Raw genomic sequence first — 25,413 nt, forward strand, 5'->3', positions numbered from 1 at the left:
CACTGTTGTCTTGTATTATAAGCTTGTGAGACGTGAATATGGATCTTAACTGACTTAGACGAAGACATTAAGAAAACACTCAAGATTTCTCCTCTTTAAATCAGTATCTTTGAGTTCACGTATTGAAATTCAGAGGATTTTCAAGTCAGTATAAGCTCTAAAATATTCTTATTTTAATTGCTATGTCATGGCATCCATTTTAGTATTGAGCCCATAAATGTATTTAACGTATATAATAACAATTCTGAGATTATATCTGCATTTTCATTATTATAAATAACTAGTAAACACCTAGTAAAGATTCTTAGGTGGAGGTCTGATTTTTCTTAGTATAAAGAAAGAAAGCATTACCGGTTGAGATGCAGTGTGTCCTTAAAATCTTTAATGCATGTGACCAGATCTTTCCAATCTTCTAGAAGAGCGGTGCCAATTTACACTCCAGTAGACATATCCAACGTTTATTTATTTCTGGGACAGAGAGAGACAGAGCATGAACGGGGGTGGGGCAGAGAGAGAGGGAGACACAGAATCGGAAACAGGCTCCAGGCTCTGAGCCGTCAGCCCAGAGCCTGACGCGGGGCTCGAACTCACGGACCGCGAGATCGTGACCTGGCTGAAGTCGGACGCTTAACCGACTGCGCCACCCAGGCGCCCCTCCAGTAGACATATCCAAATTTAAATATGTAAATGCTTAATTTATACTGTGTTTGCTTTTTAAACCTTTTTATTTTTAATAATTTCAAGCTTACAAGAGTTGCATGAACTATATATAGTTGATATCAGATATCAGTTGTTAACATCGCCCCGTTTGCACTATTGTTTTCTTTGCTGAACCATTTGAGAGTTAGTTATAGACAACCTGCTCCTTTATTCCTAAATACTTTAGCGTATGTCTTAAGAACAAGGATATTCCTATTCATAGCCTCCATACAAGTTTTAAATTCATGAAGTATGGGTACAATAGTATTCTTGATGTACTGTGTATATTCAAATTGTCTCAATAATGTCCCTTCTAGTAACTTCCTTGATCCAGAATCTAACTCTGTGTCTTTCGTGACATTGACATTTTTGATAAGCACAGACTAGTGGTGATTAGATTTCGGTTTGTACATTGTTGGCAGGGATGCTATTAAGACGTCTTCCTTTTCAGTGTGTCACCGCAGGAAACTTCAGTGACTTTTTAGAATAATATAAAGTGTTACGTATAAAGTACTGGCCTGGGAACAGAAAACTCAAATGCTATTTTTTTAAACTATTAATTTAACTACCTTTGAGCACCTGTTACGTGTAAGATATGGCAGTAGGTATACAGAGAAAACTTGGTTCCCAAGAAGCTTGTGGTCTTTTGGGAGGAAGATTGGCTTGGCAGACACACAACTGACTGTACTGCTTGGCGAAATCTTAGAAGTGCAGAATACCATGAAACAAGGAGATTGGAGAGAGTGATTCTGGTTAGGGGAGACCCCAAAGTGTTGTAATGCTGGAATTGGGTTTTGAGGTTTCCTTGGAATTTCAGCAGCTGAATGTAGATTTCTTAAGCAAAGCCACAGAGGTGCATAATGTTTAGAGAACGGGACATCTGTTCTCAGTTGTGTCTTGGGTGAGGAAGAAGGTACATAACGAGATAGAACTGGAAGAGTTGGTTTAGGCCAGGTCGTGCGCGGCCCAGAATGCCCTCTTGTCACTTTAACCTGTGGGTGGCTTTTGTTTATTCAAGCCGACGTGTGACTTAATGCCATAAACGAATGGTACCAGCTAGCATAAGATCAGAGTTAATTATGTCGTGACTTGTAACTTGCAGTTGCTATAGAGGTTCGTTTGCGTGAGGCCAAGATGATGAACTCAACCCTTACATATGGGACAGATTGACTTTGCCTGGTTTCATGGTCACGTGCCAAAACCTTAATCTTGATTCGATTGATTGTTCTCACATAAGCGAGTAAAGAAAGGTAAGCAATGTATTTCAGTGTCAGAAAAGGGACCATCTGATCTATTCTTACCGTGATTTTTAAATTACAACATTCAAATGAATTTTTAATTTGTGTGCGATACAGAAAGGGCGACAGTTACCAAAACTATTTAGGAGTGAGGCTCTTCGTTCTAATTTCTTCTTTTGCTTTCTTTTAGCTTGGCATTCATTAAACGCACTCCAGTAATTGATGCAGACAAACCAGTGTCTTCTCAGCTTCGGGTCCTCACACTCAGTGAAGACTCACCGTATGAAACCTTGCATTCTTTCATTAGCAATGCGGTGGCTCCTTTCTTTAAGTCCTATATCAGAGAGTCTGGCAAGGCAGACAGGTAAAAACCATTTTTCCTTTGTTGGTTTGAATGTCCTATTTCCCTGAGTGTTCTCAGGAGACCACGAGAGATAATGTAAAATTCGGGACTTGGGAAGGCAAGGCTAATATTCCAAAAGGACATAAATCTCTTGCTTTAATAAGATGCATATTATTAATGTTTGACAGACTTAAAATAATAGGGTCTTTGGAGACCAACAGCACACTAAGTTTGGAGTCTTTGTTAACTTTTTTAGGGATGGTGATAAAATGGCTCCCTCAGTTGAAAAAAAGATTGCAGAACTTGAAATGGGGCTCCTTCACTTGCAGCAGAATATTGAAATTCCAGAGATCAGCCTGCCAATTCATCCCATTATTACAAATGTTGCAAAACAGTGTTACGAGCGTGGAGAAAAGCCAAAAGTTACAGACTTTGGAGATAAGGTCGAAGACCCAACTTTTCTCAATCAATTACAATCAGGAGTTAACCGCTGGATCCGAGAAATTCAGAAAGTAAGAGCACGGTGTTGGATGTATTATGTAAAGTACTTCACTCTTTTTTAATGTCTCTCAGAAACTGGCCTGCATTTTTGTCATTGAGGTAAAGTCTCTGATGATGTTAGCGGTGCTCCCCTTTGTCCTGGGAATGCCCAACCGAGGGCTAACGTTGGCCCAGGTAGAGCGGTCAGGGTACAGTGTGGTTATTTAAATGTTCGCCCTGAGAGAGCGTTGATTTCAGCTCTCTTATACCTTTGCTTTCAAGTTAAGCCACTTACAATTGACGGAAGAAAATCTACTTGAAATACAAAAATCAAGTTGTAATGCATGAGTTTAATTAATGATATTTTTCTACTTTTATTTAAAAATAGTGAATACTCTTGAATGTTATTTATCTTTAAAGGTGACCAAACTGGATAGAGACCCTGCCTCAGGAACAGCCTTGCAGGAAATCAGTTTTTGGTTGAACTTGGAACGTGCACTGTACCGCATACAGGAGAAACGAGAGAGCCCAGAAGTCCTACTTACTCTGGATATCTTGAAACATGGCAAGCGTTTCCATGCCACTGTCAGTTTTGACACTGACACAGGTAAACGCTGGAACTAATGATGTGATCAGTAAGAGACTAATCTGGCTTTTGTGAGACCATACTGATAATTTCAGTGAAAATCAATGAATGGACCATCTTCCCTGTTTCCTCTCTCGTATCTCGTCTCCGTTTCCCCCAGTTCTAGGTAATGACAGTAATTTTCCCACATACCTTCCTGCCCCTTCAGGAGTCGTGAGGACATGTGCCAATTTCTAGACCTGAGTGTAGAGAGCCTTGGGAGTTTCCCTCCTGCTTCTCAGTTACTTGGTTTCTTGAGTAAGCAGTACTTTTTTAGCATAAAGTCAAGTGTGCTTTTGACAGTCCGGGCCGGGGGACGGTTGACATTAAGCGGAAGTTGTTTGGCCACAGGGCTGTGGAAGGAGAGCTGGTTGGGGCTTTCTCTTCCTCTTTTACCTGCCCCTTTTCCCTGTTCAGCCTTCCTCCCTGTTCTGAAAAGTGGCCAAGACGAGTTTACTTTTCTGAATGGACAGCAGTGTGAGTGACATTGTCTTGGCACACTCTGGGCACTCAACTGTTTGAATGACCAGGCATGTTTGGGCATTTCTCTCCAGCTCTGCCCACCAGGGAATGTTAGAGCAAGGAGTCAGGGCTGCAGTAGTTGTCGTGTTCTTTTCCTTCCCCTCCAAAAAAAGGCGTGCTGCCCACATTTGAAATGTTAGAGGAGGTTCTAGGTAGAAACCTTCTAGTTGCTTTGGTCACATTGCACATGTTACCTGAGCATTCAGTAATGCTGAAGGTTATGCCTTGAAATTTAGATATACCTCTGAAACTTTTACTCCTTCCCTTTTTTTTTTTTTTTTTTTTTTTTTAATCTTAATGTTAGAAGAGTCAGAAAGTAGACTAGGACCCAGGTGTTTCTGTGATTCTGTGTCCGTAACACACTCCCTTCACTTGAGCTGTGGGTGTAACATTTTCATTTTAGCGTTCCTAAGGATGATAACACTGTAGTTCTTCTAACCTTAATGTTATTCATAGAACATTTCGATGGTATAGAAAGCAAGAAAAGAAATCACCCGCGGCCTTTAACGTATGCATGAGTTGACTGATGTTCTTAAAAAAGCAACAGTGAGGGGCGCCTGGGTGGCGCAGTCGGTTAAGCGTCCGACTTCAGCCAGGTCACGATCTCGCGGTCCGGGAATTCGAGCCCCGCGTCGGGCTCTGGGCTGACAGCTCAGAGCCTGGAGCCTGTTTCCGATTCTGTGTCTCCCTCTCTCTCTGCCCCTCCCCCATTCATGCTCTGTCTCTCTCTGTCCCAAAAATAAATAAACGTTGAAAAAAAAAAAAAAAAGCAACAGTGAGACCGTCCGTTAATTAACAGAGGATCATCCTGTTAATAACATGTTCCTTTTTTTCAAATATAAATGGTTTCGGTGTCACTGAATCTTCAGCAACGTGAAAGTGTTCCGTCGTGAGGCTGTATTTCAGTTTCCTTACCCAGTATTAAGCTGTAAGCAGTAGCCTCTTCATTGTATCACTTTCTTTAAATTAAGATGTGATTGACATACAACATTATGTTATACCTATGTTACCTTACATGCAAACCATTCACTGTTTCTTGGTCAATCCAGGTCTAAAACAGGCTTTGGAGACTGTGAATGACTATAACCCCCTGATGAAGGATTTTCCTCTGAACGACTTACTGTCTGCCACTGAGCTGGACAAAATAAGGCAGGCTCTCGTTGCCATTTTCACCCATCTGAGAAAGATCCGAAACACAAAATACCCCATTCAGAGGGCACTGCGTTTGGTGGAAGCGATTTCAAGAGACTTGAGTTCTCAGTTACTCAAAGTATTGGGCACCAGAAAATTGATGCATGTTGCTTATGAGGAATTTGAAAAAGTAAGTTTTAATATATCAGAAAACCAGCCTCAGGCACCGAGATGAAAACACGGCTGTAATAACAAGCCTCCTTTCTAAAATTATATCCTAGGTTATGGTCGCATGCTTTGAAGTCTTTCAGACTTGGGATGATGAATACGAGAAGCTTCAGGTGTTACTGAGAGACATCGTCAAAAGGAAAAGGGAAGAAAATCTAAAGATGGTGTGGCGAATCAACCCTGCCCACAGGAAGCTTCAGGCTCGCCTTGACCAGATGAGGAAATTTCGACGCCAGCACGAACAGCTGAGAGCTGTCATTGTCAGGGTCCTGAGGCCACAGGTATGTGTCGCATTTTAAAACTGCATCCACGGGTGGTTTTTAGAACCCCTTCTTTCTTTTTCTTAGAATGCTAATGAACTGCTGCTCCCTCTGATTCGCACCAGGTGCCTGCGTATTCCCTCTGCATCCTGTCCCTGTCCTGTCGCTGATGTAGGGATTCTGTACCTTCAGTCTGACTACTCCTCCCGTTCTTCCCTCCCTGCAAAATGCGTGAATTCCGGAGCCAGGCTTCCTGGGTTTTAAATCCTAATTCCACCGTTTAACGAGCTGTATGACTTGGACATGTTTTTTAACCCTTTTCCCAGATTCCTCATTTGCAAAATGTAGATAATGATTGCATATGCCTGAGATTTACTTACCTATTTATTTTAATTTTTTACAATTTATTTTTTAAGTACTCTCTACACCCAGCGTGGGGTTCAAACGTTTACAACCCTGAGATCAAGAGTTGCACGCTCTTCTGACTGAGCCAGCTGGGCCTTCCTGTACCTGAGATTTATTGAAAGAATTGAATGACTCCTTTTCTTTGGACGTGCTTTTTTTTTCTTCTCAATTCACCTTTCTTTTTTCTTCAACAATTTCTTTTCTTTAAAAAATCCAGTCCAGATGGGGTGCCTGGATGGCTCAGTCGGTAAAGCGTCTGACTTCAGCTCCGGTCATGATTTCGCGGTTCGTGAGTTCGAGCCCCGTGTCGGGCTCTGTGCTGACAGCCTGGAGCCTGGGACCTGCTTCGGATCCTGTGTCTCCCTCTCTCTCTCTGCCCCTCCCCTGCTCATGCTCTGTCTCTCTCTCTCAAAAATAAACATTAAAAACCAGTTTAAAAAATCCAGTGCAGAAAGAGAGTGTGGACTGATCCACACTTGACACTTGAACACCATGGGGGTTAAGGGTGCCAACTCCCTGTGTATTCTCGAAAATCTACGTGTAGCTTTTGTCTCCCTAAAAAGTTAACTGTTGGGGCGCCTGGCTGGCTCAGTCAGCGGAGCATAGAACTCTTGATCTCAGGGTTGTTAATGCGACCCCCACAGTGGGTGCAGAGATTACTTAAAACTAAAATCTTCAAAAACAACAACAAGAACAAAAAACTACTGATAGCTTACTGTTGATCAGAAGCCTTACTGATAACAAAAAAGGCTGATTAACATATTTTGTATATCATATATGTTATATACTGTTTTCTTACAGTAAAGTAAGCTAGAGGAAAAAAATGTTATTAAGAAAGCCATAACAAAAAGAAAATATACTGTGCTGGATTGAAAAAAACCGTGTGGGGCACCTGGGTGGCTCAGTTGCTTGAGCTTCCGACTGTGGCTCAGGTCATGATCTCATGGTTTGTGAGTTTAAGCCCCACATTGGGCTCTGTGCCGATAGCTCAGAGCCTGGAGCCTGCTTCACATTCTGTGTCTCCCTCTCTCTCTCTCTCTCTTTCTCTGTACCTACCCCGCTCATACTCTGTCTCTGTCTCTCTCTCTCTCAAAAATAAATATTAAAAAAGTTATTTAAAAAAAAACACGTGTAAATGAACCCACAGTTCAAACCTGTGTTTTCAAGGGCCAATTATATGCAGACGGGATTGAGAAGTTAGCCAGTACATGTCAAAGCCAATATATAGCCAATGTTATAGACTCTAGGTGGGCGCATCTGGGTGTTCAGTCTGTCATTCTTTCAGCCCTCTTGCAGTTGAAAAATTTTTGTAGTGAAACGGTGGGGGATCCAGTCTAGAAACCATGGCATCCAGGAAGCTTTATTCACTGCATTAGGAGTGCCTGCTATTTGGGGTACATTGTGGTTTGTTTTGTTTTGTTTTGTTTTTTAATGAACATCTTTTTTTTCACGTTTTTTAATTTATTTTTGAGAGTGGGGGAGGGGCAGAAAGGGGGACAGAGGATCCGAAGCGGGCTCTGCGCTGACAGCAGAGAGCCCAACGCAGGGCCCGAACTCACGAACCACAGGATCATGACCGGAGCCAAAAACGGACGCTCAACCGACCGAGCTACGCAGATACCCCGGGTACACTGTTAATAATGAATCCTCAGCATCTTTTTGCTTAGTGCTCACTTCCTGATGTGTGTGCTGGTTTTAAGTGTTAGCCCCTTATTTTACATGTGGGAGATTTGGTTCTAGTACTGATTCCTTCTAGCCTAGGTCTGTTGTTGTTGTTTCTAAATCCGAGTTAGTTAACATAGAGTGCAATAACCATTTCAGGAATAGAATTTAGTGACCCATCTCTTACGTATAACACCCAGTGCTCATCCCAACAGGTGCCCTCCTTAATACCCATCGCCCATTTAGCCCATCCCCCGACCCACCTCCCCTCCAGCAACCCTCAGTTTGCTCTTATGATTTGCCTCCCTCTCTGTTTTTGTCTTATTTTTCCTTTCCTTCCCCTGTGTTCATCTGTTTTTGTTTCTGAAATTCCACATATGAGTGAAATCATACGATATTTAACTTTCCTCTGACTTATTTTGCTTAGGATAAGACACGGTAGCTCCATCCACATTGCATATGGAGGCAATTCATTATTTTTTGTGTCTGAGTAGTACTCTGTCACATATATACATATATATATATATATATATATATATATATACACCACATTCTTATTCATCAGTCGATGGACATTGGGCTCTTTCCATAATTTGGTTATTGTTGATAGTGCTGCTCTAAACATTGGGGTGCACGTGCCCCCTCAAATTAACATTTTTATATCCTTTGCATAAACACCTAGTAGTGGAGTTGCTGGGTCATAAGGTAGTTCTATTTTTAGTTTTTGAGGGACCTCCACACTGTTTTCCAGAGCGGCTGCACCAGTTTGCGTTCCCACCAGCAGCACAAAAGTGTTCCCCTTTCTCTGCATCCTCGCCAACGTCTGTTGTTGCCTGAGTTGTTAATGTTAGCCATTCTGACAGGGGTGAGGTGGTATCTCAGTGTGGTTTTGATTTGTATTTCCCTGATGATGAGTGATGTTGAGCATCTTTTCATGTGTCTGTTAACCATCTGGATGTCTTTGGAAAAGTGTCTTTTCATGTCTTTTGCCCATTTCTTCATTGGATTGTTTATTTTTTGGGTGTTGAGATTGATAAGTTCTTTACAGATTTTGGATACTAATCCTTTACCTCATATGTCATTTGCAGATATCTTCTCCCAATTTGTCAGTTGCCTTTAGTTTTGTTGCTTACTTTGCTGTGCAGAAGCTTTTTATGTTGATGAGGTCCTAGTAGTTCATTTTTGCCTTTGTTTCCCTTGCCTCCAGAGACATGTCTAGTAAGAAGTTGCTGCAGCTGAGGTCAAAACAGGCAGTTGTTGCCTGTTTTCTTCTCTAGGATTGTGATGGCTTCTTGTCTTACATTTAGGTCTTTCATCCATTTTGAGTTTATTTTCATGTATGGTATAAGAAAGTGGTCCAGGTTCATTCTTCTGCTTGTCACTGTCCAATTTTCCCAACACCATTTGCTGAAGAGACTGTCTTTTTTCCATTGGGTATTCTTTCCTGCTTTGTCAAAGATTGGCCATGTGTTTGTGGGTCCATTTCTGGGTTCTCTATTCTGTTCCATTGATCTGAGTGTCTGTTTTTGTGCCAGTACCATACTGTCTTGATGATGACAGCTTTATAATACAGCCTAAGGTATGGAACTGTGATGCCTCCAGCTTTGGTTTTCTTTTTCAGGATTGCTTTGGCTGTTCAAGGTCTTTCCTAATTCCATACAAATTTTAATATTGTTGCAGCGCCTGGGTGGGCTCAGTTGGTTAAGCGTCTGACTTTGGCTCAGGTCACAATCTCGTGGTTTGTGAGTTCGAGCCCCACATCGGGCCCTGTGCTGACAGCTCAGAGCCTGGAGCCTGGTTTGGATTCTGTGTCTCCCACTCTCTCTTTGCCCCTCCCCTGCTCATGCTCTGTCTCTCTCCGTCTCTCAAAAATAAATAAATGTTAAAAAAAATTTTTTTTGGATTGTTCTAGCTCTATGAAGAATGCTGATGTTATTTTGATAGAGATTGCATTGAATGTGTAGATTGCTTTGGGCAGTGTTGACATTTTAATATTTGTTCTTCTGATCCATAAGCATGGAATGTTTTGCCATTTCTTTGTATCGTCTTCAATTTCCCTCCTAAGCTTTGTATAGTTTTCAGTGTACAGATCTTTTACCTCTTTGGTTAGGTTTATTCCTGTATATTTTATGGTTTTCGGTGCAATCATAAATAGGATTAATTCCTTGAATTCTCTTTCTGCTTTCTGCTACTTCATTACTGGTGTATAGAAATGCAACTGATTTCTGTATGTTGATTTTATATTCTGTGACTTTGCTGAATTTGTGTATCAGTTCTAGCAGTTTTTTGGTGGAATCTTTTGGATTTTGCACATAGAATGTCATGATGTCTGCCAGTAGTGAAAGTCTGACTTCTTCCTTACCGATTTGGTTGCCTTTTATTTCTTTTTGTTGTGTGATTGCTAAGGCTAGGACTTCCAAAACTGTGTTGAACAAAAGTGATGAGAGTGGATAGCCTGGGGTCTCTTAACCCTTTTTTCCCATGTACTTCTTAGCGTACATATTTCAAGAAGTCATTTACATTTTCTTTTTATTTGTAAGTCATGTGGTACATGCCCTTTATATCAGTAAAATTAATGATAAACTTACATGTGCATGAATACGTTCTCAGAATGTTTTTATTGGAGTGTTTAGTAGTCTGTTCACATTTAACGTTGTCATTGATATGGTTGGATTCAGAGCTGCCATTTGCTATTTGTTTCCTGCTTATCTCACTTTTTGCTCCTCTATTTCTCTGCCCACTCCTCTTGTGTTATTTTTAGTATATTATTTTAATTCTTCTATAGACTCGTAGCTTTATTTCTTTGAATTTTCTTTCTTGGTGATACTATAGGGATTACAGTATACATCTTTATCATGGTATGTATACACTCTTACTTCCAGTAAACTATAGGAATCTCATACCGTTATAGCTCTGTTTCTTCCTTGTCATGTATATTACATCTTTATGTGCTATAAACCCAACAATACAGTGTTATAAGTTTTGTTTTATTTTTTATTTTTTTAATGTTTACTTATTTTTGAGAGAGAGAGAGAGAGAGAGAGAGAGAAAACATGAGTGGGGGAGGAGCAGAGAGAGAGGGAGACAGAATCTGAAGCAGGCTCCAGGCTCTGAGCTGTCCGCACAGAGCTCAAAGTGGGGCTGGAACTCTGAAGCCGTGAGATTATAACCTGAGCCAAAGTCGGATGCTCAACCGACTGAGCCACCCAGGCGCCCCATAAGTTTTGTTTTAAACAGTCACATTCATTTTAGAAAAATTAGAAGAAGAAAAGTAATACATATAGTCTTTTACATTTGTGCACATATTATCATTGGTCTAGTTCCCTTCATTCATTCGTGGACCTGAGTTACTGTCTGGTGTCTCTTCCCTTTAGTTTAAAGGAATTCTCATAGTATTTCTTGTTCCATAGGTCTGCCGACAACAAATCCCCTCATTTTTTGTCGATCAGGAAAAATATTTCATTTTCATACTCGAAGGATCGTGTTTCTGGATATAAAATTCTCGGTTGACAGCAAGTTGTAAATCTCCCCAGACTGTCCATTCTTAACAGTGCTCCCCGAGGGTCTCCATAATTTATTACGCCGGCCCTTCTCAGGCTCTCCCATTTTCCGAATCTCCCCTTGAAACATTGCTGTTCTGCTCCCACCTCAAAGTGCAGAATGCAGGTTTTCGCTGCCTGAGCTGGGGATGGGAACACCTCCGGGCAAGAAGGCCAACAGCTGTTATTTATCTGATTTGGTAGCCCTTTGTCATGAGAAAACACATCTGTTTTCTGCCTTTGTTGGCTGCCTTTGGTTTTTCTCCATTGTCCTGAAAAAACTACTTTGAATAATTTTGTTCAGTTTTTGCCCTCATACTACCGTTACTAGGAATACTTAGAATGTTTTTAAATGCAGAAAATAAAATGTATGAGTTTACAAAGGAGCAATTACCAATAAATTAGAAATTTATTAATTAAATTAATAAAATCTAGTCATCTGTGTGCTCCTCCATGAACACTTAAAATAGCAAGATCTAGTGAGGGGCCATATTAATGCCATAATTTTGAAGTGATGAGCATAAGCAGGATTTCAAGATATAGGAGCACATGGGTGGCCCAGTGGATTGGGCGTCTGACCTTGGTGCAGGTCATGATCCCACAGCTCATGAGTTTGAGCCCCACGTTGGGCTCTGTGCTGACAGCTCAGAACCTGGAGCCTGCCTCAGATTCTGTGTCTCCCTTTTTTTCTGCCCCTCCCCTGCTCGTACTTTGTCTCTCTCTCTCTTTCAAAAATAAACATTAAAAAAAAAAAAGGTACACACATAGTGAAGAAGCACTTTATTGGTGACAAAGCCACAGGACCTCAAGGGACTATGTGTGACTGTTGTATGTATTCATAATTATAGGAAATGCTAAATTTTAGTTAGGGGTTAGTGAAAATAATGATGATAATTTCCCCCAAATTCCCAGACCATCTGAATTTCATCCAAGACATCTGTGGACCCAGATGAAGACCCCCACCTGGCTTTATAATTCGGTGGGAGTGTGGGCAGGAGATATGTGTGGAAGTCTGACACCTGACGTAAAGCTCACGCTCTGTTCTGCTCTCTAGGGGGGGCTTCAGGGAGTGGAATGGGGGATTCTTCTCTCTTCCTGAGCGTTTATCTATCTATCCCTCTGCTGAGGTATTTACCCACGAATTATAATTAAAGTTTTCAGAATCAAAAGGAAGGGGCACCTAGGTGACTCAGTCAGTTAAGCGTCCAACTTTTGATCTCAGCTCATATCATGATCTCAGTTTGTGAGATCAAGCCTCGCATCAGGCTCTGCGTGGACAGTGCGGAGCCTGCTTGGGATTCTCTCTGTCTCTCTCTCTCTCTCTCTCTCTCTCTGTCTCTCTCTCTCTCTCTCTGTCTCTCTCTCTCTCTCTCTGCCTCTCCCCTGCATACACGTGTGTGCTCTCTCTCTTTCCCTCTCTCTAAATAAATAAACCTGGATAATCATTTAAAAAAAAAAAAAAATCAAAAACGAAGACTATGTTGGACACCGAGTTTGCACATAGCTCTCCTCTGAATTCCTGAGCTTTTCAGTGCAGTTTTAATTGTAGACAAAACACTGAAGAGCCAAATACTCAAAGCCCAGGTTTTAACATGTTATTTTAGCTTCTCAGGCACCAAAACTACATTGTCAGTAGATCTTTATGGGCAGAGTTAGAATATACTCTGTGGTATTTTTCGTGGTCTTGTTGAGTTGTGGTTCTAAAACATTTGGCTAAAAGCTGAAAACTTACAGAGCGGACTGGCTGCACTCCGGGTGCACAGCCAGATGGCAGTCTTTGTGCCATCAACCTTTCTGTCACGAATCCTCCTCTTTCAGGTCACGGCAGTCGCACAGCAGAACCAAGGAGAAGTCCCCGAGCCTCAGGACATGAAAGTGGCGGAGGTTCTCTTTGATGCCGCAGACGCGAATGCTATTGAGGAGGTCAACCTCGCGTACGAGAACGTCAAGGAAGTGGACGGGCTAGACGTCTCCAAGGAAGGCACGGAAGCTTGGGAGGCTGCCATGAAGAGATACGATGAGCGGATCGACAGGGTGGAGACCCGGATCACCGCTCGCCTTAGGGATCAGCTTGGCACAGCCAAGAACGCTAACGAGATGTTCAGGATTTTCTCCAGGTTCAACGCGCTGTTCGTCAGGCCTCACATCCGTGGGGCCATCCGCGAGTACCAGACCCAGCTAATCCAGCGCGTGAAAGACGACATTGAGTCTCTCCACGACAAGTTCAAGGTCCAGTACCCACAGAGTCAGGCGTGTAAGATGAGCCACGTGCGCGACCTGCCCCCGGTGTCGGGCTCCATCATCTGGGCGAAGCAGATCGACCGCCAGCTGAGCGCCTACATGAAGCGCGTGGAGGACGTGCTGGGCAAGGGCTGGGAGAACCACGTGGAGGGCCAGAAGCTGAAGCAGGATGGGGACAGCTTCCGCATGAAGCTCAACACTCAGGAGATCTTCGACGACTGGGCCCGGAAGGTGCAGCAGCGCAACCTGGGCGTCTCGGGGCGCATCTTTACCATCGAAAGCACCCGGGTCCGCGGCCGAACTGGAAACGTCCTTAAGCTGAAAGTTAACTTCCTTCCTGAGATCATCACGCTTTCAAAGGAGGTTCGAAATCTCAAGTGGCTTGGTTTCCGAGTCCCGCTGGCGATTGTGAACAAGGCCCATCAAGCAAACCAGCTCTACCCATTTGCCATCTCGCTGATCGAGAGCGTCCGCACCTACGAGCGGACCTGTGAGAAGGTGGAGGAGCGCAACACCATTTCCCTTCTGGTGGCCGGCTTGAAGAAGGAGGTGCAGGCTCTGATCGCAGAGGGCATCGCGCTGGTGTGGGAATCCTACAAGCTCGACCCCTACGTGCAGCGCTTGGCGGAGACCGTCTTCAACTTCCAGGAAAAGGTGTGTCGATCTCCTGTTCCCTGGGAATGAACTGAACGCGGAGACAGCTCACTCGGTTCACCTGGTAGCTCTCTCACAGAAGGCCTTCCTGACGTGTGTGGCATTGGGCCATGTGAGCTGAAGGGGAGAGGAAGCCCTTTTACTTACTGTGCTGTTTGATGGTGCTCTGGGAAGGCCGTTAGGTAACTGAGTTTAGAAACCAGCGGAGAGATGAAGAACACGGGAGTCTGACGGAGCAAAATGAGAGCTTTACTACTGATACAGCTACGCGGAGAATGGGGCTCTGGCCGTCAGTCCCCCTAGACCTAGATTTGCTTCCCAGACCCTAGCATAGCCGGATGGTCGTAAGCCGTCTGGCCTACAGGCTGGCGCTTGCGACAGAGAAGGCACTGAGCGGAGCAGACTTCTCATTCAGAGGTCACCCTTCCTGTGAGCAGGAGGGAGTAAGGGGGAGACCTTGATTAATTTCCACATGTTTTCCTTCCCTCTGTGGAAACACAGGAGTGGGAATAAGTGTTCTTACACCAACAGATAGGATTAGCTATTCATGGAAAGAACTCCTTTACCGTGAATATTTGTTCACTGAGAAGAATGTACACAAACATAAAGGAATAGAGTGAATGGCTGTTTTAAATAATAAATGTGCCTTCCTTTAGGTGGATGATCTGCTAATAATAGAAGAAAAAATCGACCTGGAAGTCCGTTCCCTGGAGACTTGCATGTATGATCACAGGACTTTCTCAGAGATCTTGAACAGAGTTCAGAAAGCCGTGGACGACTTAAACCTGCACTCCTATTCCAACTTGCCCATCTGGGTCAATAAGCTTGACATGGAGGTGAGGGATGGGAGTGTTATCCTGGTTTTCATTTTTCTACTAGCAATATAAGGGTGGACCCTATTTTGTAAGTTCATTAGTGACTGAAAAGTATTTTTCCATAGAAATTACCATCAGTGGTCCAGTTTCCCCTCCAGAAATCCCATTTAGGTAATGACAGAGCTGAGCTGTGTGGTTCTAGCGATACTCCTGTCCATTCCAAGTTGAGGCGGTGAGGTGGGGGGATTCTCTTTATCTTCTGAATACCTGACAGCTTCCTGCCTGCCCTTCCCTGCTCACCTGATAAAGGTCGTCTTCCCTGGCCTTCCCCTCCAGGCATCCTTCTCTGACACTCTGCCCCTCTCGAGCACCCAATTTAAATGCCTGGGGGTGCCTGGCTGGCTCAGTCCGTAGGGTATGCAACTCTTGATCTCTGGGTCATGAGTTCAAGCCCCACGTTGGGCCTAGAGCTTACTTTAAAAAAAAAAAAGAAAAGGAAATACCCAGTAACCACCTCATTCCTCTCGTAGAGGATTGGGGCTCACTCCTGTAGGGGTCTGCGGGGAGGTTAAAGTGCACATGTGTTTGAAACATACTTAACACCACATGTGGCTTTCTCATTGCTGGACATCAGAGAGCATCCGTGGAGAATCCCGGGAAGTGGGATATTTCATGACGGAGCTGCTCCATGGGCGGTGGTGGTTAGGCAGCTCTGAAGCACCTTAGTTATCCATTTTAAAGAGAAAGCCTGTGACCCACAAAGGTGCAGTGTATCCACACGTGGAACACTGGCGGGGAAAATTAACAAAACCCACTCTTCTGAATCTACTGAAAGTCTCGGGCTTTGTCACAGCTGCCCTTCCAGCATTCCCAGGATGGTTTTGTGGCCCAAGACAGACTCTGCGCAAAGATGTATAGGTGTTCTGTTCGTAGGAAATTTACTTCTCTCGTTCTCGATCAAGCGAGACTTTTTTCTTCGCTTGTTAAAAGAAGATGGTCACCTGTATGTGGTGACTTCGCCATGTACATAAATATGAAATCATTATGTTCATCTGAAGCTAATAGAATGTTATATGTCAGTCATATGTCAACTTCATAAAAGAGAAAATGGTTTATTCTCCGCATTATAGATTGCTAGTTTTATCTCTGAGGCTACCAAGAAACTACTTTTGTTTTATAAATTTTCTAGTACGTTGAGGGAACAGCAAGACTGTGACTACATCCGCTGCATTTGTATCCATCTCCTTGTCCCTGACAAATCAGAGGGTTGGTGGTTAGGTTAGCCCCCAGATGGAGGTCAGGGTCTCAGAGTCTGGGAGAGGCACAGGAGGGGGAGGGGGGGATCAGGCTGCGATGAAGGGTGTGGTAGCAACTGTCATCCTCCACCTGAAGCGTCGGCTTTCTATCTGACATGCTTGCCCACCTGCCTTTTGGAAGGACACTGTTTTCTGACACTACTTTCCCTGTAGATTGAAAGAATACTGGGCGTTCGCCTACAAGCTGGCCTGAGAGCTTGGACCCAGGTGCTTCTTGGACAAGCTGAAGATAAAGCAGAAGTTGACATGGATACAGACGCACCACAAGTTAGTCACAAGCCTGGTGGGGAGCCAAAGATTAAAGTGAGTATTTCCCATGGCGTCCGATTTGCTAGTAAATCGAACAGAAGGTTCTCCCCCTTGAAAAGTACCAATGAGAAAGCCACTTTACAGTGGAGAAACCTGACAGATACCACCCCACCCTCTGTGCTCTTTGTCCCCACACCTCCCAGACTCGTTCTAATCATGAGAAAAGGTCAGACATCCCTTACAGAACACCTCACCAGTACCCTTCCAAAGTGTCAAGGTCGTGAGAGAAAGACAAGGAGGAACAGAGATGTCACAGGTTGGAAGGGGTTAAGGCATGTGACGAGTAACTATGTTGTGGGGTCCTGGGAGATCTGACTGAAGTCAGGATTTTAGTTAGTGTTGTATCAATGTTAATTTCTTGGTTTTGGTAATGGTCACGTGTTAGATGTTAACATTACAGAGAGTTGGTCAAGAGTGCATGAAAACTCTTCATACTTTCTTTGCAACTCTCCTGGAAGTCTAAAATAATTTCAAAAACAGACATTTTTTTTTAAATGGGAAATAAATTTTAGAAAAAATCTACACTTGGGGGTGCCTGGGAGGCTCAGTCGGTTAAGCTTCTGACTTGGCTCAGGTCATGATCTCATGGTTCGCTGGGTTTGAGCCCTGCGTTGGGCTCTGTGCTGACAGCTCAGAGCCTGGAGTCTGCTTGGGATTTTGTGTCTCCCTCTCTCTCTGCCCCTCCCCCCACTCGCGCGCACGCGCGCTCTCTCTCTCTCTCTCTCTCTCTCTGTCTTTAAAAAATAAACATCAAAAAAAATTTTTTTAATGGAAATTGGAAAAAAAACTACACTGGAAAAAAATCTCTACTTTCCAGGCATACATCCAAGAAACCATTTCAAGTACTGAGTGTAACCCAGTACAAGGAAAATTCAGACTCTGACACTAAAATGCCACTGTTTTCACACAATCTTCTCAGTCATAGAAGAGTGTACCAGCACGGTGGCCTCCACGCAGGACAGCACTCTTGGTCCCCAAGCCCCCCATTTCCCATTTGAGTGAAGGAGTGGCCAGCTGCAGCCCAGCAAGCTGTCTAGAAAAGTGTGTTAATTCAAGCTCTGCTAGTAGGTCCTGTCTACTAATCTGGGCATCAGTTACAAAAGTGTCTGCCTTACAGTAGTTCATTAAGCCATACATTTGTTTTAGGTAGTTTATTGCATTTGTGTTCAATTTACCAGTAAGACTACCTCACAAAACAGAGGTCTAAAAGAACTAAAGGTAAAAACTTTGATGTGGGAGAAACAATTGGCTGCTTTTTTCCTACCCAGACGTTACCTTCTCTTTTTTTTTTTTTCCTCTTAATGCTTGAAAAATGTTTTCGGTTTTGAATATTGCACATTTATTCCCAAAGCATACTTTTTAAAATACAGAGATGCAGACAAGCAAATGGGTCTGTGTAAGCCAGAGCAGTTACCCAGTGGAGGTGGAGGTGGAAATCTTGCTCAGCTTAAAGCAGGCACTGGCAGGTGGCACAGACTCACCTTGACTCCTAAACCTATGCCCGTGCTGCATGTCTGACAGCTAATGCCAGTCTCGTGTGGCTGCATCAGTGACACAGGGTTGTGAGGTCCTGAGGTCATTATGTCCAGAGATCACCACGCATATTAAAGCAGATGGTGCCATTGAGCACCCATTGTGTGTTCAGCACCTACGCACAGGGGATCCAGGAAGCGCCTAAGCAGTGCCTGCCCTCTGGCTTCTTATCCTCTGGGGAGGGCCGTGCACCCCACACATGGGCTACAGCAGACCATGACGTCCATTAAAGTAACAGACCCGTGGTTCAGACTCAAGTAGGTTCATAATTCAGAGGGAGAAAAATATTACGCATCAAAACCACTTTTTTTACTTTGAGAAAGTACTTTCTTTCAAGAAAATTCATTTAAAATTATTCTAATGCTTTGTATGATAAAAATAACTAAGCTGTAATTTGTATACTTTTTACCCAATTTTGAATTTAAACTTTCCTAGCACCTGATTGTACTTGAGGGAATTACTGAGTGACGATCACGTACGTGTATATCCAGTACCGTTTGATTGAAGGTAGCCCCTGGAGGCGTTCGGTAATTTATTAGTACATCAGTGCCATGCTTCAGCGTTGGATTTTTAATCCAGAAATGATCACCCTTCTTGTGAATACTGATTCTGGCGGCACAAATGCATGAAAGCCTATTATCGAAATAGATACTTGAGTAAGAAATGAAATCTTCCCTTTGCAGAATGTCGTTCATGAGCTAAGGATAACCAATCAGGTCATCTATTTGAACCCGCCCATCGAAGAGTGCAGGTACAAGCTGTACCAGGAAATGTTTGCCTGGAAGATGGTTGTGCTGTCTCTGCCCAGGATCCAGAGTCAGAGGTACCAGGTGAGCCTTCCGGGGACTCGCACCACATGGCCTCTGCCCAGGCCTCCCTAGGGCCCTGGGGCACCACCTCTCCTCCATATCCCTGGAAATGGTGCTCTCCATATGTCTTTCAAGACTCCCGACTTTGGGACTCTGCATTCTAAGGGAAAGCTAGAGGAAGGCTTATGTGACTTGGCATTTTTCCCCCGTGGCTGCTTTCCCAAATCGTTGCATCTGCAGTTCTGATTTCAGTAGTCTCTCAGCAATTCCCCCCATGAACCCGTCTTTTAATTCCTCTTTCTCCCCACCCCCACTTTTTAATATACAAGTTTGTAGATACACACAAAAGTAGAGGGAATCTCATGAGTTCACATCAGCCTGCTTTGTTTATCATGTGGCCAATTTAAATTTTTATTCCTTTCCCTCCTCCTTCTCCCCACCAGACTATTTTAAAACAAATCCCGGATATACTCTTTAATAAGAGTATCAATAATAATAATGTGCTTTTGGAGCAAAAGGAAAACTGAAAAGACTGTTTAGTCCCTGGTCTGAGCAACATTACTTCTAAATAAGACTGGTGGTTTTCAAATAAGCAGATTTCCATAACCTCTGTTGTAACAGGCTCTTCTAGAAAGTCTCAGCTTTGAATATAAGCAGCATAGGCTCAGTTCTGAGGTGTTTTCGTGGTAGCAAGCCCCCTGTAGACTCAGCCTTGGTGGTGACCAGCTAATCCGAACCGAGCTATGAACCATTCCTTTCGCTCTGGGAGTGTGCAGACTGCAGGATATTTCTCGTCAGGTGTCTGTTCACACTGCTGTCCTGTTGTCTCCACACTGAACCAAACAGAAGCCAGCCCCTCTTACGCTGGAGCCCGTGCCCCTGCTCTGTGGCCCAGCTCACCTTCCCTCTGCTGAGCCTCCTGTCACCCTCTAGCCACCTTACTTCTCAGCTCCCCCTGGTGAAAACACAGAGAACTCGTCTGCACACCTGCTCTGGGTCCAGCCCCTCAGGCATCAGGGTCACAGGCGTTTCCCTGCTGTTATGGCAGGCTTCTCAGCCCTTGAGAAGTGGCAGTGGCAGGATGTGACGGTGTGCACCCCACCCCCACCTCCACCGCCTGCTTGATATGCTTGTTCCGCTTGGCTGTCCTGGTTTTCCTCCCACCTCACTGGCCAGTGTCCTCTGCGGCTCTTCCTTGGCTCTCTCTCTTCCGGCTCCTACTGTTTGAGTGCACTCTCCATCCCCAGCACCTGTCTCACCTGGTCCATTGCTGGCCAGATGGGACAGCTGGGCTCATACCTCCAGCCCGGCCTTTATCCTGAGCTCTAGACCCATCTCCACAAGACTCGTGGGTGCGAAAACTGAGTGTGTGTCTGACCCCCTCCCTCAGACTAGCTGCCACCCCCACTCCTTTTCTCTGCCTTCAGCCTGCTCAGGGCCAAGCTGAGGTGTCACCCTTGCCTCCCACTGTTTCCATCTGCAGAATTAACCCTGATCTTCTTTTTCCCACGTCCACTGATCCCACTGGTCCAAGGTACCATCATCCCGCACTTGGATTCTTAAAGTTCCCTTCTGACAGGTCTCTGTCTGCCTTTGCCCCCTGCTAAAACCTGTTTTCAGCACAGCAGCCAAAGTCTTAGATTTTATGTCAGTCCCAACACTTCTTCCCAGAGCCTGTTGATGGCCTCTCATGTCACTCCCCATGAAAGCCCATGTCCCATGGCAGAGTGCTGGGCCCCACGTAATGTGCTGCTCATTGCTTCTCTGACTTGAGTGCCAGTGTCTCCCTCGCTGGCTCTGTGCCAGACACACTGGCCTCTTGCTCTCTTCACATTCCAGGCAGGCTCCTGCCCCTGGGCCTTTGCACTTGCTGACCTCCCTGCTCAGAACCCCCAGTAGCAACATACTGACAGGGCTCACTCCCTCCCTCTCCTGGTCCTGCTCAGTGAGGCCTTCCCTGATCTTCCCCAACCCCACACTCCCAGCCCTCCTCTTTCCTGCTTTATCTCCGTGGTACTTCTCACCTGCTGAGAAGTATCTCTCCTCCCACAGAGTGTAAGCCCATGTGAGCAGAGTTTTTTGTCTGTTTCTTGTGCCCACAGCAGTGCCTGGCAGATAGCCAGCACTCAGATCATTGAAACGATGCATGTGTCATCGCTTCCATCATCCAAGTCGGTGTAAATATTTGGTCATGGAAATCTCCATTCTTTGGACATTGCCTTTTATGTTCTGCTCTCAGATGAGATAGGTCTCAAAGTGCTCTGTAGCGGTTTTTGGATTTTCTAATTTGTGCTTGATCTGATGTCCCTTCACTGGGTGATGAGTTGAGGAGGCCTCTGATTTCTTGTGGCTGGGGTAAGCAGATGTTCCAAATGCCATTTGTATAGCGGGCTCTTCCTTCGGTTCGTTTGAATTCAGCGAAAGGTGGCTCTGAGATGAACATCTTTGTACACACTGCTTGTGTTTCTTCTGGTTCTGCTTGCTTAGGTGGGTGTTCATTACGAATTGACTGAAGAAGAGAAATTCTACCGGAATGCTTTAACGCGGATGCCTGATGGCCCCGTTGCCCTGGAAGAGTCCTACTCTGCGGTCATGGGCATCGTGACTGAGGTCGAGCAGTACGTCAAGGTGAGAAGCTCCCTGTCTCGTTGAAATACATTGCAGAGTGTGTTTAGACATAGTGAATATGAGGTCTGATGAACACGGGAGCCGAAATCTATGTAATGTGTGTCTAATATGATGTAATTGATGACACTTGCTTATTTTAAAGCAGCCAGTGAATGGTAGGACAGATCTTACAGAATATTAACTATTATTTTAGACAGCAATAAATGTTATTCCTTTTTAAAATAAAAATTCGGAGAACTTGAAGTGAATTTTTCTGACAGTATTGACAACAAGTGAGACGTGAACCTAATGCGTGTGAACATTCTGTAAGAGGCCCAGCTGTGCTATTTGACCCTCCCGTCCACCTGCAGGTCTGGCTTCAGTACCAGTGCCTGTGGGACATGCAAGCCGAAAACATCTACAACAGACTCGGAGAAGATCTCAACAAATGGCAGGCTCTCCTGGTGCAAATACGGAAGGCCCGAGGAACTTTTGACAATGCGGAAACCAAGAAGGAGTTTGGGCCAGTCGTCATAGATTACGGCAAGGTGAGCTCTGTCCCCCCGGGGCAGGGGGTGGAGGTCGCTGTCAAGACAGCGTCTGTGGGTGACAAGGACGCGTGGAAGCGTAAACACCCCGGTGCGAGGGACTGACTATCTGCTGTCCTCGGCTCGTCCACCCACAGGTGCAGTCCAAGGTGAACTTGAAGTACGACTCTTGGCATAAGGAGGTTCTCAGCAAATTTGGGCAGATGCTCGGGTCAAACATGACAGAATTCCATTCCCAGATCTCGAAGGTGAGGAGGCGGGATCCTGGCCGTGTCGCGAGTCTGCCGCCAAACCCTCGGCTCTGTGTTGAATTCCTGTGCTCTCTCCACACAGTCACGGCAGGAGTTGGAGCAGCACTCGGTGGACACGGCCAGCACCTCGGACGCGGTGACCTTCATCACCTACGTGCAGTCTTTGAAACGAAAGATAAAACAGTTTGAGAAACAAGTTGAGGTGAGCTCCGTGAACAGTTAAAATTCTCATCGTCACCTCGTGAGGCACGGTATCAGAAATTAGGTGCCTACAAGCCACCACCATCTCCCTGACAGCCACCTGATGGGCTGCTTGAGGGCAGGCACTGGCATCCTGGGGATCTGCATTTTAAACAGCTCTCGAGGTTTGAGGTCCACTGTGTTTTGCCTTTTAAAATCTTTTACTTTAGTGGTTGTTCTTCGAGTCCTCAAACTTGCGTTCTGTTTATAATTTGGAAGGAGGGGGTGAACCACAGCCCAGCGTGCCTTCAATCCTGTCCGGGCCCCCCGGCTGCAGGCGGGCCTGGGCCCCGCTGCTCCCTGAGCGCCGTGCTCTCGGCGTGGAAGGTTTCTGGAGAAGAGCAGACGTTGTTGTGTGTTCCGTAGCCACACGCTGTCTTCCCTTTACGTGGGAGTCTGACGACAGTCTCTGTGATTCGAGAACTAAAACCACCTGTGTTCTGACTCGCGCAGCTCTACCGCAATGGCCAGCGCCTGCTGGAGAAGCAGAGGTTCCAGTTCCCGCCCTCCTGGCTCTACATCGACAACATAGAGGGTGAGTGGGGGGCCTTCAACGACATCATGCGGCGGAAGGACTCTGCCATTCAGCAGCAGGTGGCAAACCTGCAGATGAAGATCGTGCAGGAGGACCGGGCCGTGGAGAGCCGCACCACCGACCTGCTGACGGACTGGGAGAAGACCAAGCCTGTCACGGTGAGTCCCGCCAGCGTCACAGTTTGCCCTGAGCCCACAGCGTGATTCGGTGCCTTTTCGCCCAAACTTAAAAAGGCTTTGCTGTGGATTAGCTTCCCCACTTATGAGGACTCCTCCTTTTTGTAACTGAAACTTGCACGTGGTCTCTTTGAAAAGTGAAAGCCAATGGAGATCTCTTCTCACCCAGAAACCCCTCATGACGAGCATGTAAATCATGAGGTGGTTTTAAAAAAGTTTTTTGTTCCTAAGCTATCCTTTTATTGAGCACTAACTGTTCTGTGCAGTGGGGATGGAGCAGTGAACAGGAAGGACAGGAGCCCCCATCCCCATGGAGTCACATTCCAGCGGGAGACGCAGGGAGAAACGAGCAAGGAAAACGCGTGTTCGAGTCAGGTGGTGCGAGGTGCCGTGGGGAAGGGCGAAAGCTGGGAGAGAGAGAGCGGTGTTGGGTGTGCTGCCGGGAGGGGAAGGGGTGGGGGGTGGTAAGACCTGAGGGAGGGAGGGCAGATGGTGAGGGAGGACTTCCGGCAGAGGTGACGTCGAATGCGAGGCTCGAGCAAGTACATAACAGCATACCTGGTTTTCCAGGGCAGAATTCAGTGTCATTTATTTATACATAGAAACATAGGCAGTAAAGAGAAGGGGGAAGGTAGTCATGGGACTTTGAGTGTCAATCTGGTTTTCTAGTTTGGGTGTCACTGATCCACACCAGGGCTGGTGACAGGTCTAGCCTCCCACCATCTACTCCGTAGAGCTCTGTGCTGCCTCAGCCCTGGCTGTGATGCTGCATCCAAAGGTCCTGTTTTGTGTTCAGTTTTGGTTCAAGGGCCTGTGTTTTTTTTGTTTGTTTTTTTACATGAGTCTTGTACTTGTTTTATTATTTTTTTTAAAATAATTTATCATCAAATTGGTTTCCATACAACACCCAGTGCTCATCCCAACAGGTGCCCTCCTCAATGCCCATCACCCACTTTCCCCTCCTCCCAACCCCCATCAACGCTGTTTGTTTTCAGTATTTAAGAATCTCTTATGGTTTGCCTCCCTCCCTCTCTGTAACTTTTTTTTCCCCTTCCCCTCCCCCATGGTCTTCTGTTACGTTTCTCAATATCTACATACGAGTGAAAACATAAGGTATCTGTGTTTCTCTGTATGACTTATGTCACTTAGCATAATACTCTCTAGTTCCATCCATGTTGCTGCAAATGGCCATATGTCATTCTTTCTCATTGCCAAGTAGTATTCCATGATATATATAAACCACATCTTCTTTATCCATTCGTCAGTTGATGGACATTTAGGCTCTTTCCATAATTAGGCTATTGTTGAAAGTGCTGCTATAAACATTGGGATACATGTGCCCCTATGAATCAGCACTCCTGTATCCCTTGGGTAAATTCCTAGTAGTGCTATTGCTGGGTCGTAGGGTAGTTTTATTTTTAATTTTTTGAGGAACCTCCACACTGTTTTCCAGAGCAGCTGCCCCAGTTTGCATTCCCACCCAACAGTGCAAGAGGGTTCCCGTTTCTCCACATCCTCTCCAGCATCTATAGTCTCCTGATTTGTTCATTTTAGCCACGCTGACCGGTATGAGGTGGTATCTCAGCATGGTTTTGATTTGTATTTCCCTGATGAGGAGTGACATTGAGCATCTTTTCATGTGTCTGTTTGCTATCTGGATGTCTTCTTTGGACAAGTGTCTGTTCATGTCTTCTGCCCATTTCTTCACTGGATTATTTGTTTTTCAGGTGTGGAGTTTGGTGAGTTCTTTATAGATTTTGGATACTAGGCCTTTATCTGATACATCATTTGCAAATATCTTTTCCCTTTCTGTCGATTGCCTCGTAGTTTTGTTGATTGTTTCCTTTGCAGTGCAGAAGCTTTTTATCTTGATGAGGTCCCAGTAGTTCATTTTTGCTTTTAATTCCCTTGCCTTTGGAGATGTGTCAAGTGAGAAATTGCTACGACTGAGGTCAAAGAGGTTGTTGCCAGCTTTCTCCTCTAGGGTTTTGATGGTTTCCTGTCTCACATTCAGGTCCTTCATCCATTTTGAGTTTATTTTTGTGTATGGTGTAAGAAAGTGGTCTGGTTTCATTCTTCCACATGTTGCTGTCCAGTTCTCCCAGCACCATTTGCTAAAGAGACTCTCTTTTTTCCATTGGATGCCCTTTCCTGCTTTGTCAAAGATTAGTTGGCCAGATTAGTGGGTCCAATTCTGGGTTCTCTATTCTATTCCATTGGTCTACGTGTCTGTGTTTGTGCCAATAC

General features: G+C 44.9%; 1 protein-coding gene across 1 annotated transcript in view; it reads left to right on the forward strand.

The window, feature by feature from the left end:
- Nucleotides 1-25,413, forward strand: part of DYNC1H1 (dynein cytoplasmic 1 heavy chain 1) — a 77,511-nt gene that overhangs the window by 9,092 nt on the left and 43,006 nt on the right. Inside the window, exons 3-16 of the mRNA XM_043557043.1 lie at nt 2,128-2,301; nt 2,537-2,792; nt 3,181-3,367; nt 4,957-5,228; nt 5,320-5,547; nt 12,951-14,027; nt 14,684-14,863; nt 16,312-16,461; nt 18,684-18,830; nt 21,297-21,437; nt 21,788-21,964; nt 22,102-22,212; nt 22,298-22,417; nt 22,909-23,148. Of these exons, the coding sequence (XP_043412978.1) occupies nt 2,128-2,301; nt 2,537-2,792; nt 3,181-3,367; nt 4,957-5,228; nt 5,320-5,547; nt 12,951-14,027; nt 14,684-14,863; nt 16,312-16,461; nt 18,684-18,830; nt 21,297-21,437; nt 21,788-21,964; nt 22,102-22,212; nt 22,298-22,417; nt 22,909-23,148 (3,460 nt within the window). The remainder of the gene's footprint in view (nt 1-2,127; nt 2,302-2,536; nt 2,793-3,180; nt 3,368-4,956; nt 5,229-5,319; nt 5,548-12,950; nt 14,028-14,683; nt 14,864-16,311; nt 16,462-18,683; nt 18,831-21,296; nt 21,438-21,787; nt 21,965-22,101; nt 22,213-22,297; nt 22,418-22,908; nt 23,149-25,413) is intronic.

The sequence above is a fragment of the Prionailurus bengalensis genome, chromosome B3, assembly GCF_016509475.1.
Source record: "Prionailurus bengalensis isolate Pbe53 chromosome B3, Fcat_Pben_1.1_paternal_pri, whole genome shotgun sequence".
Lineage (NCBI taxonomy): Eukaryota > Metazoa > Chordata > Mammalia > Carnivora > Felidae > Prionailurus > Prionailurus bengalensis.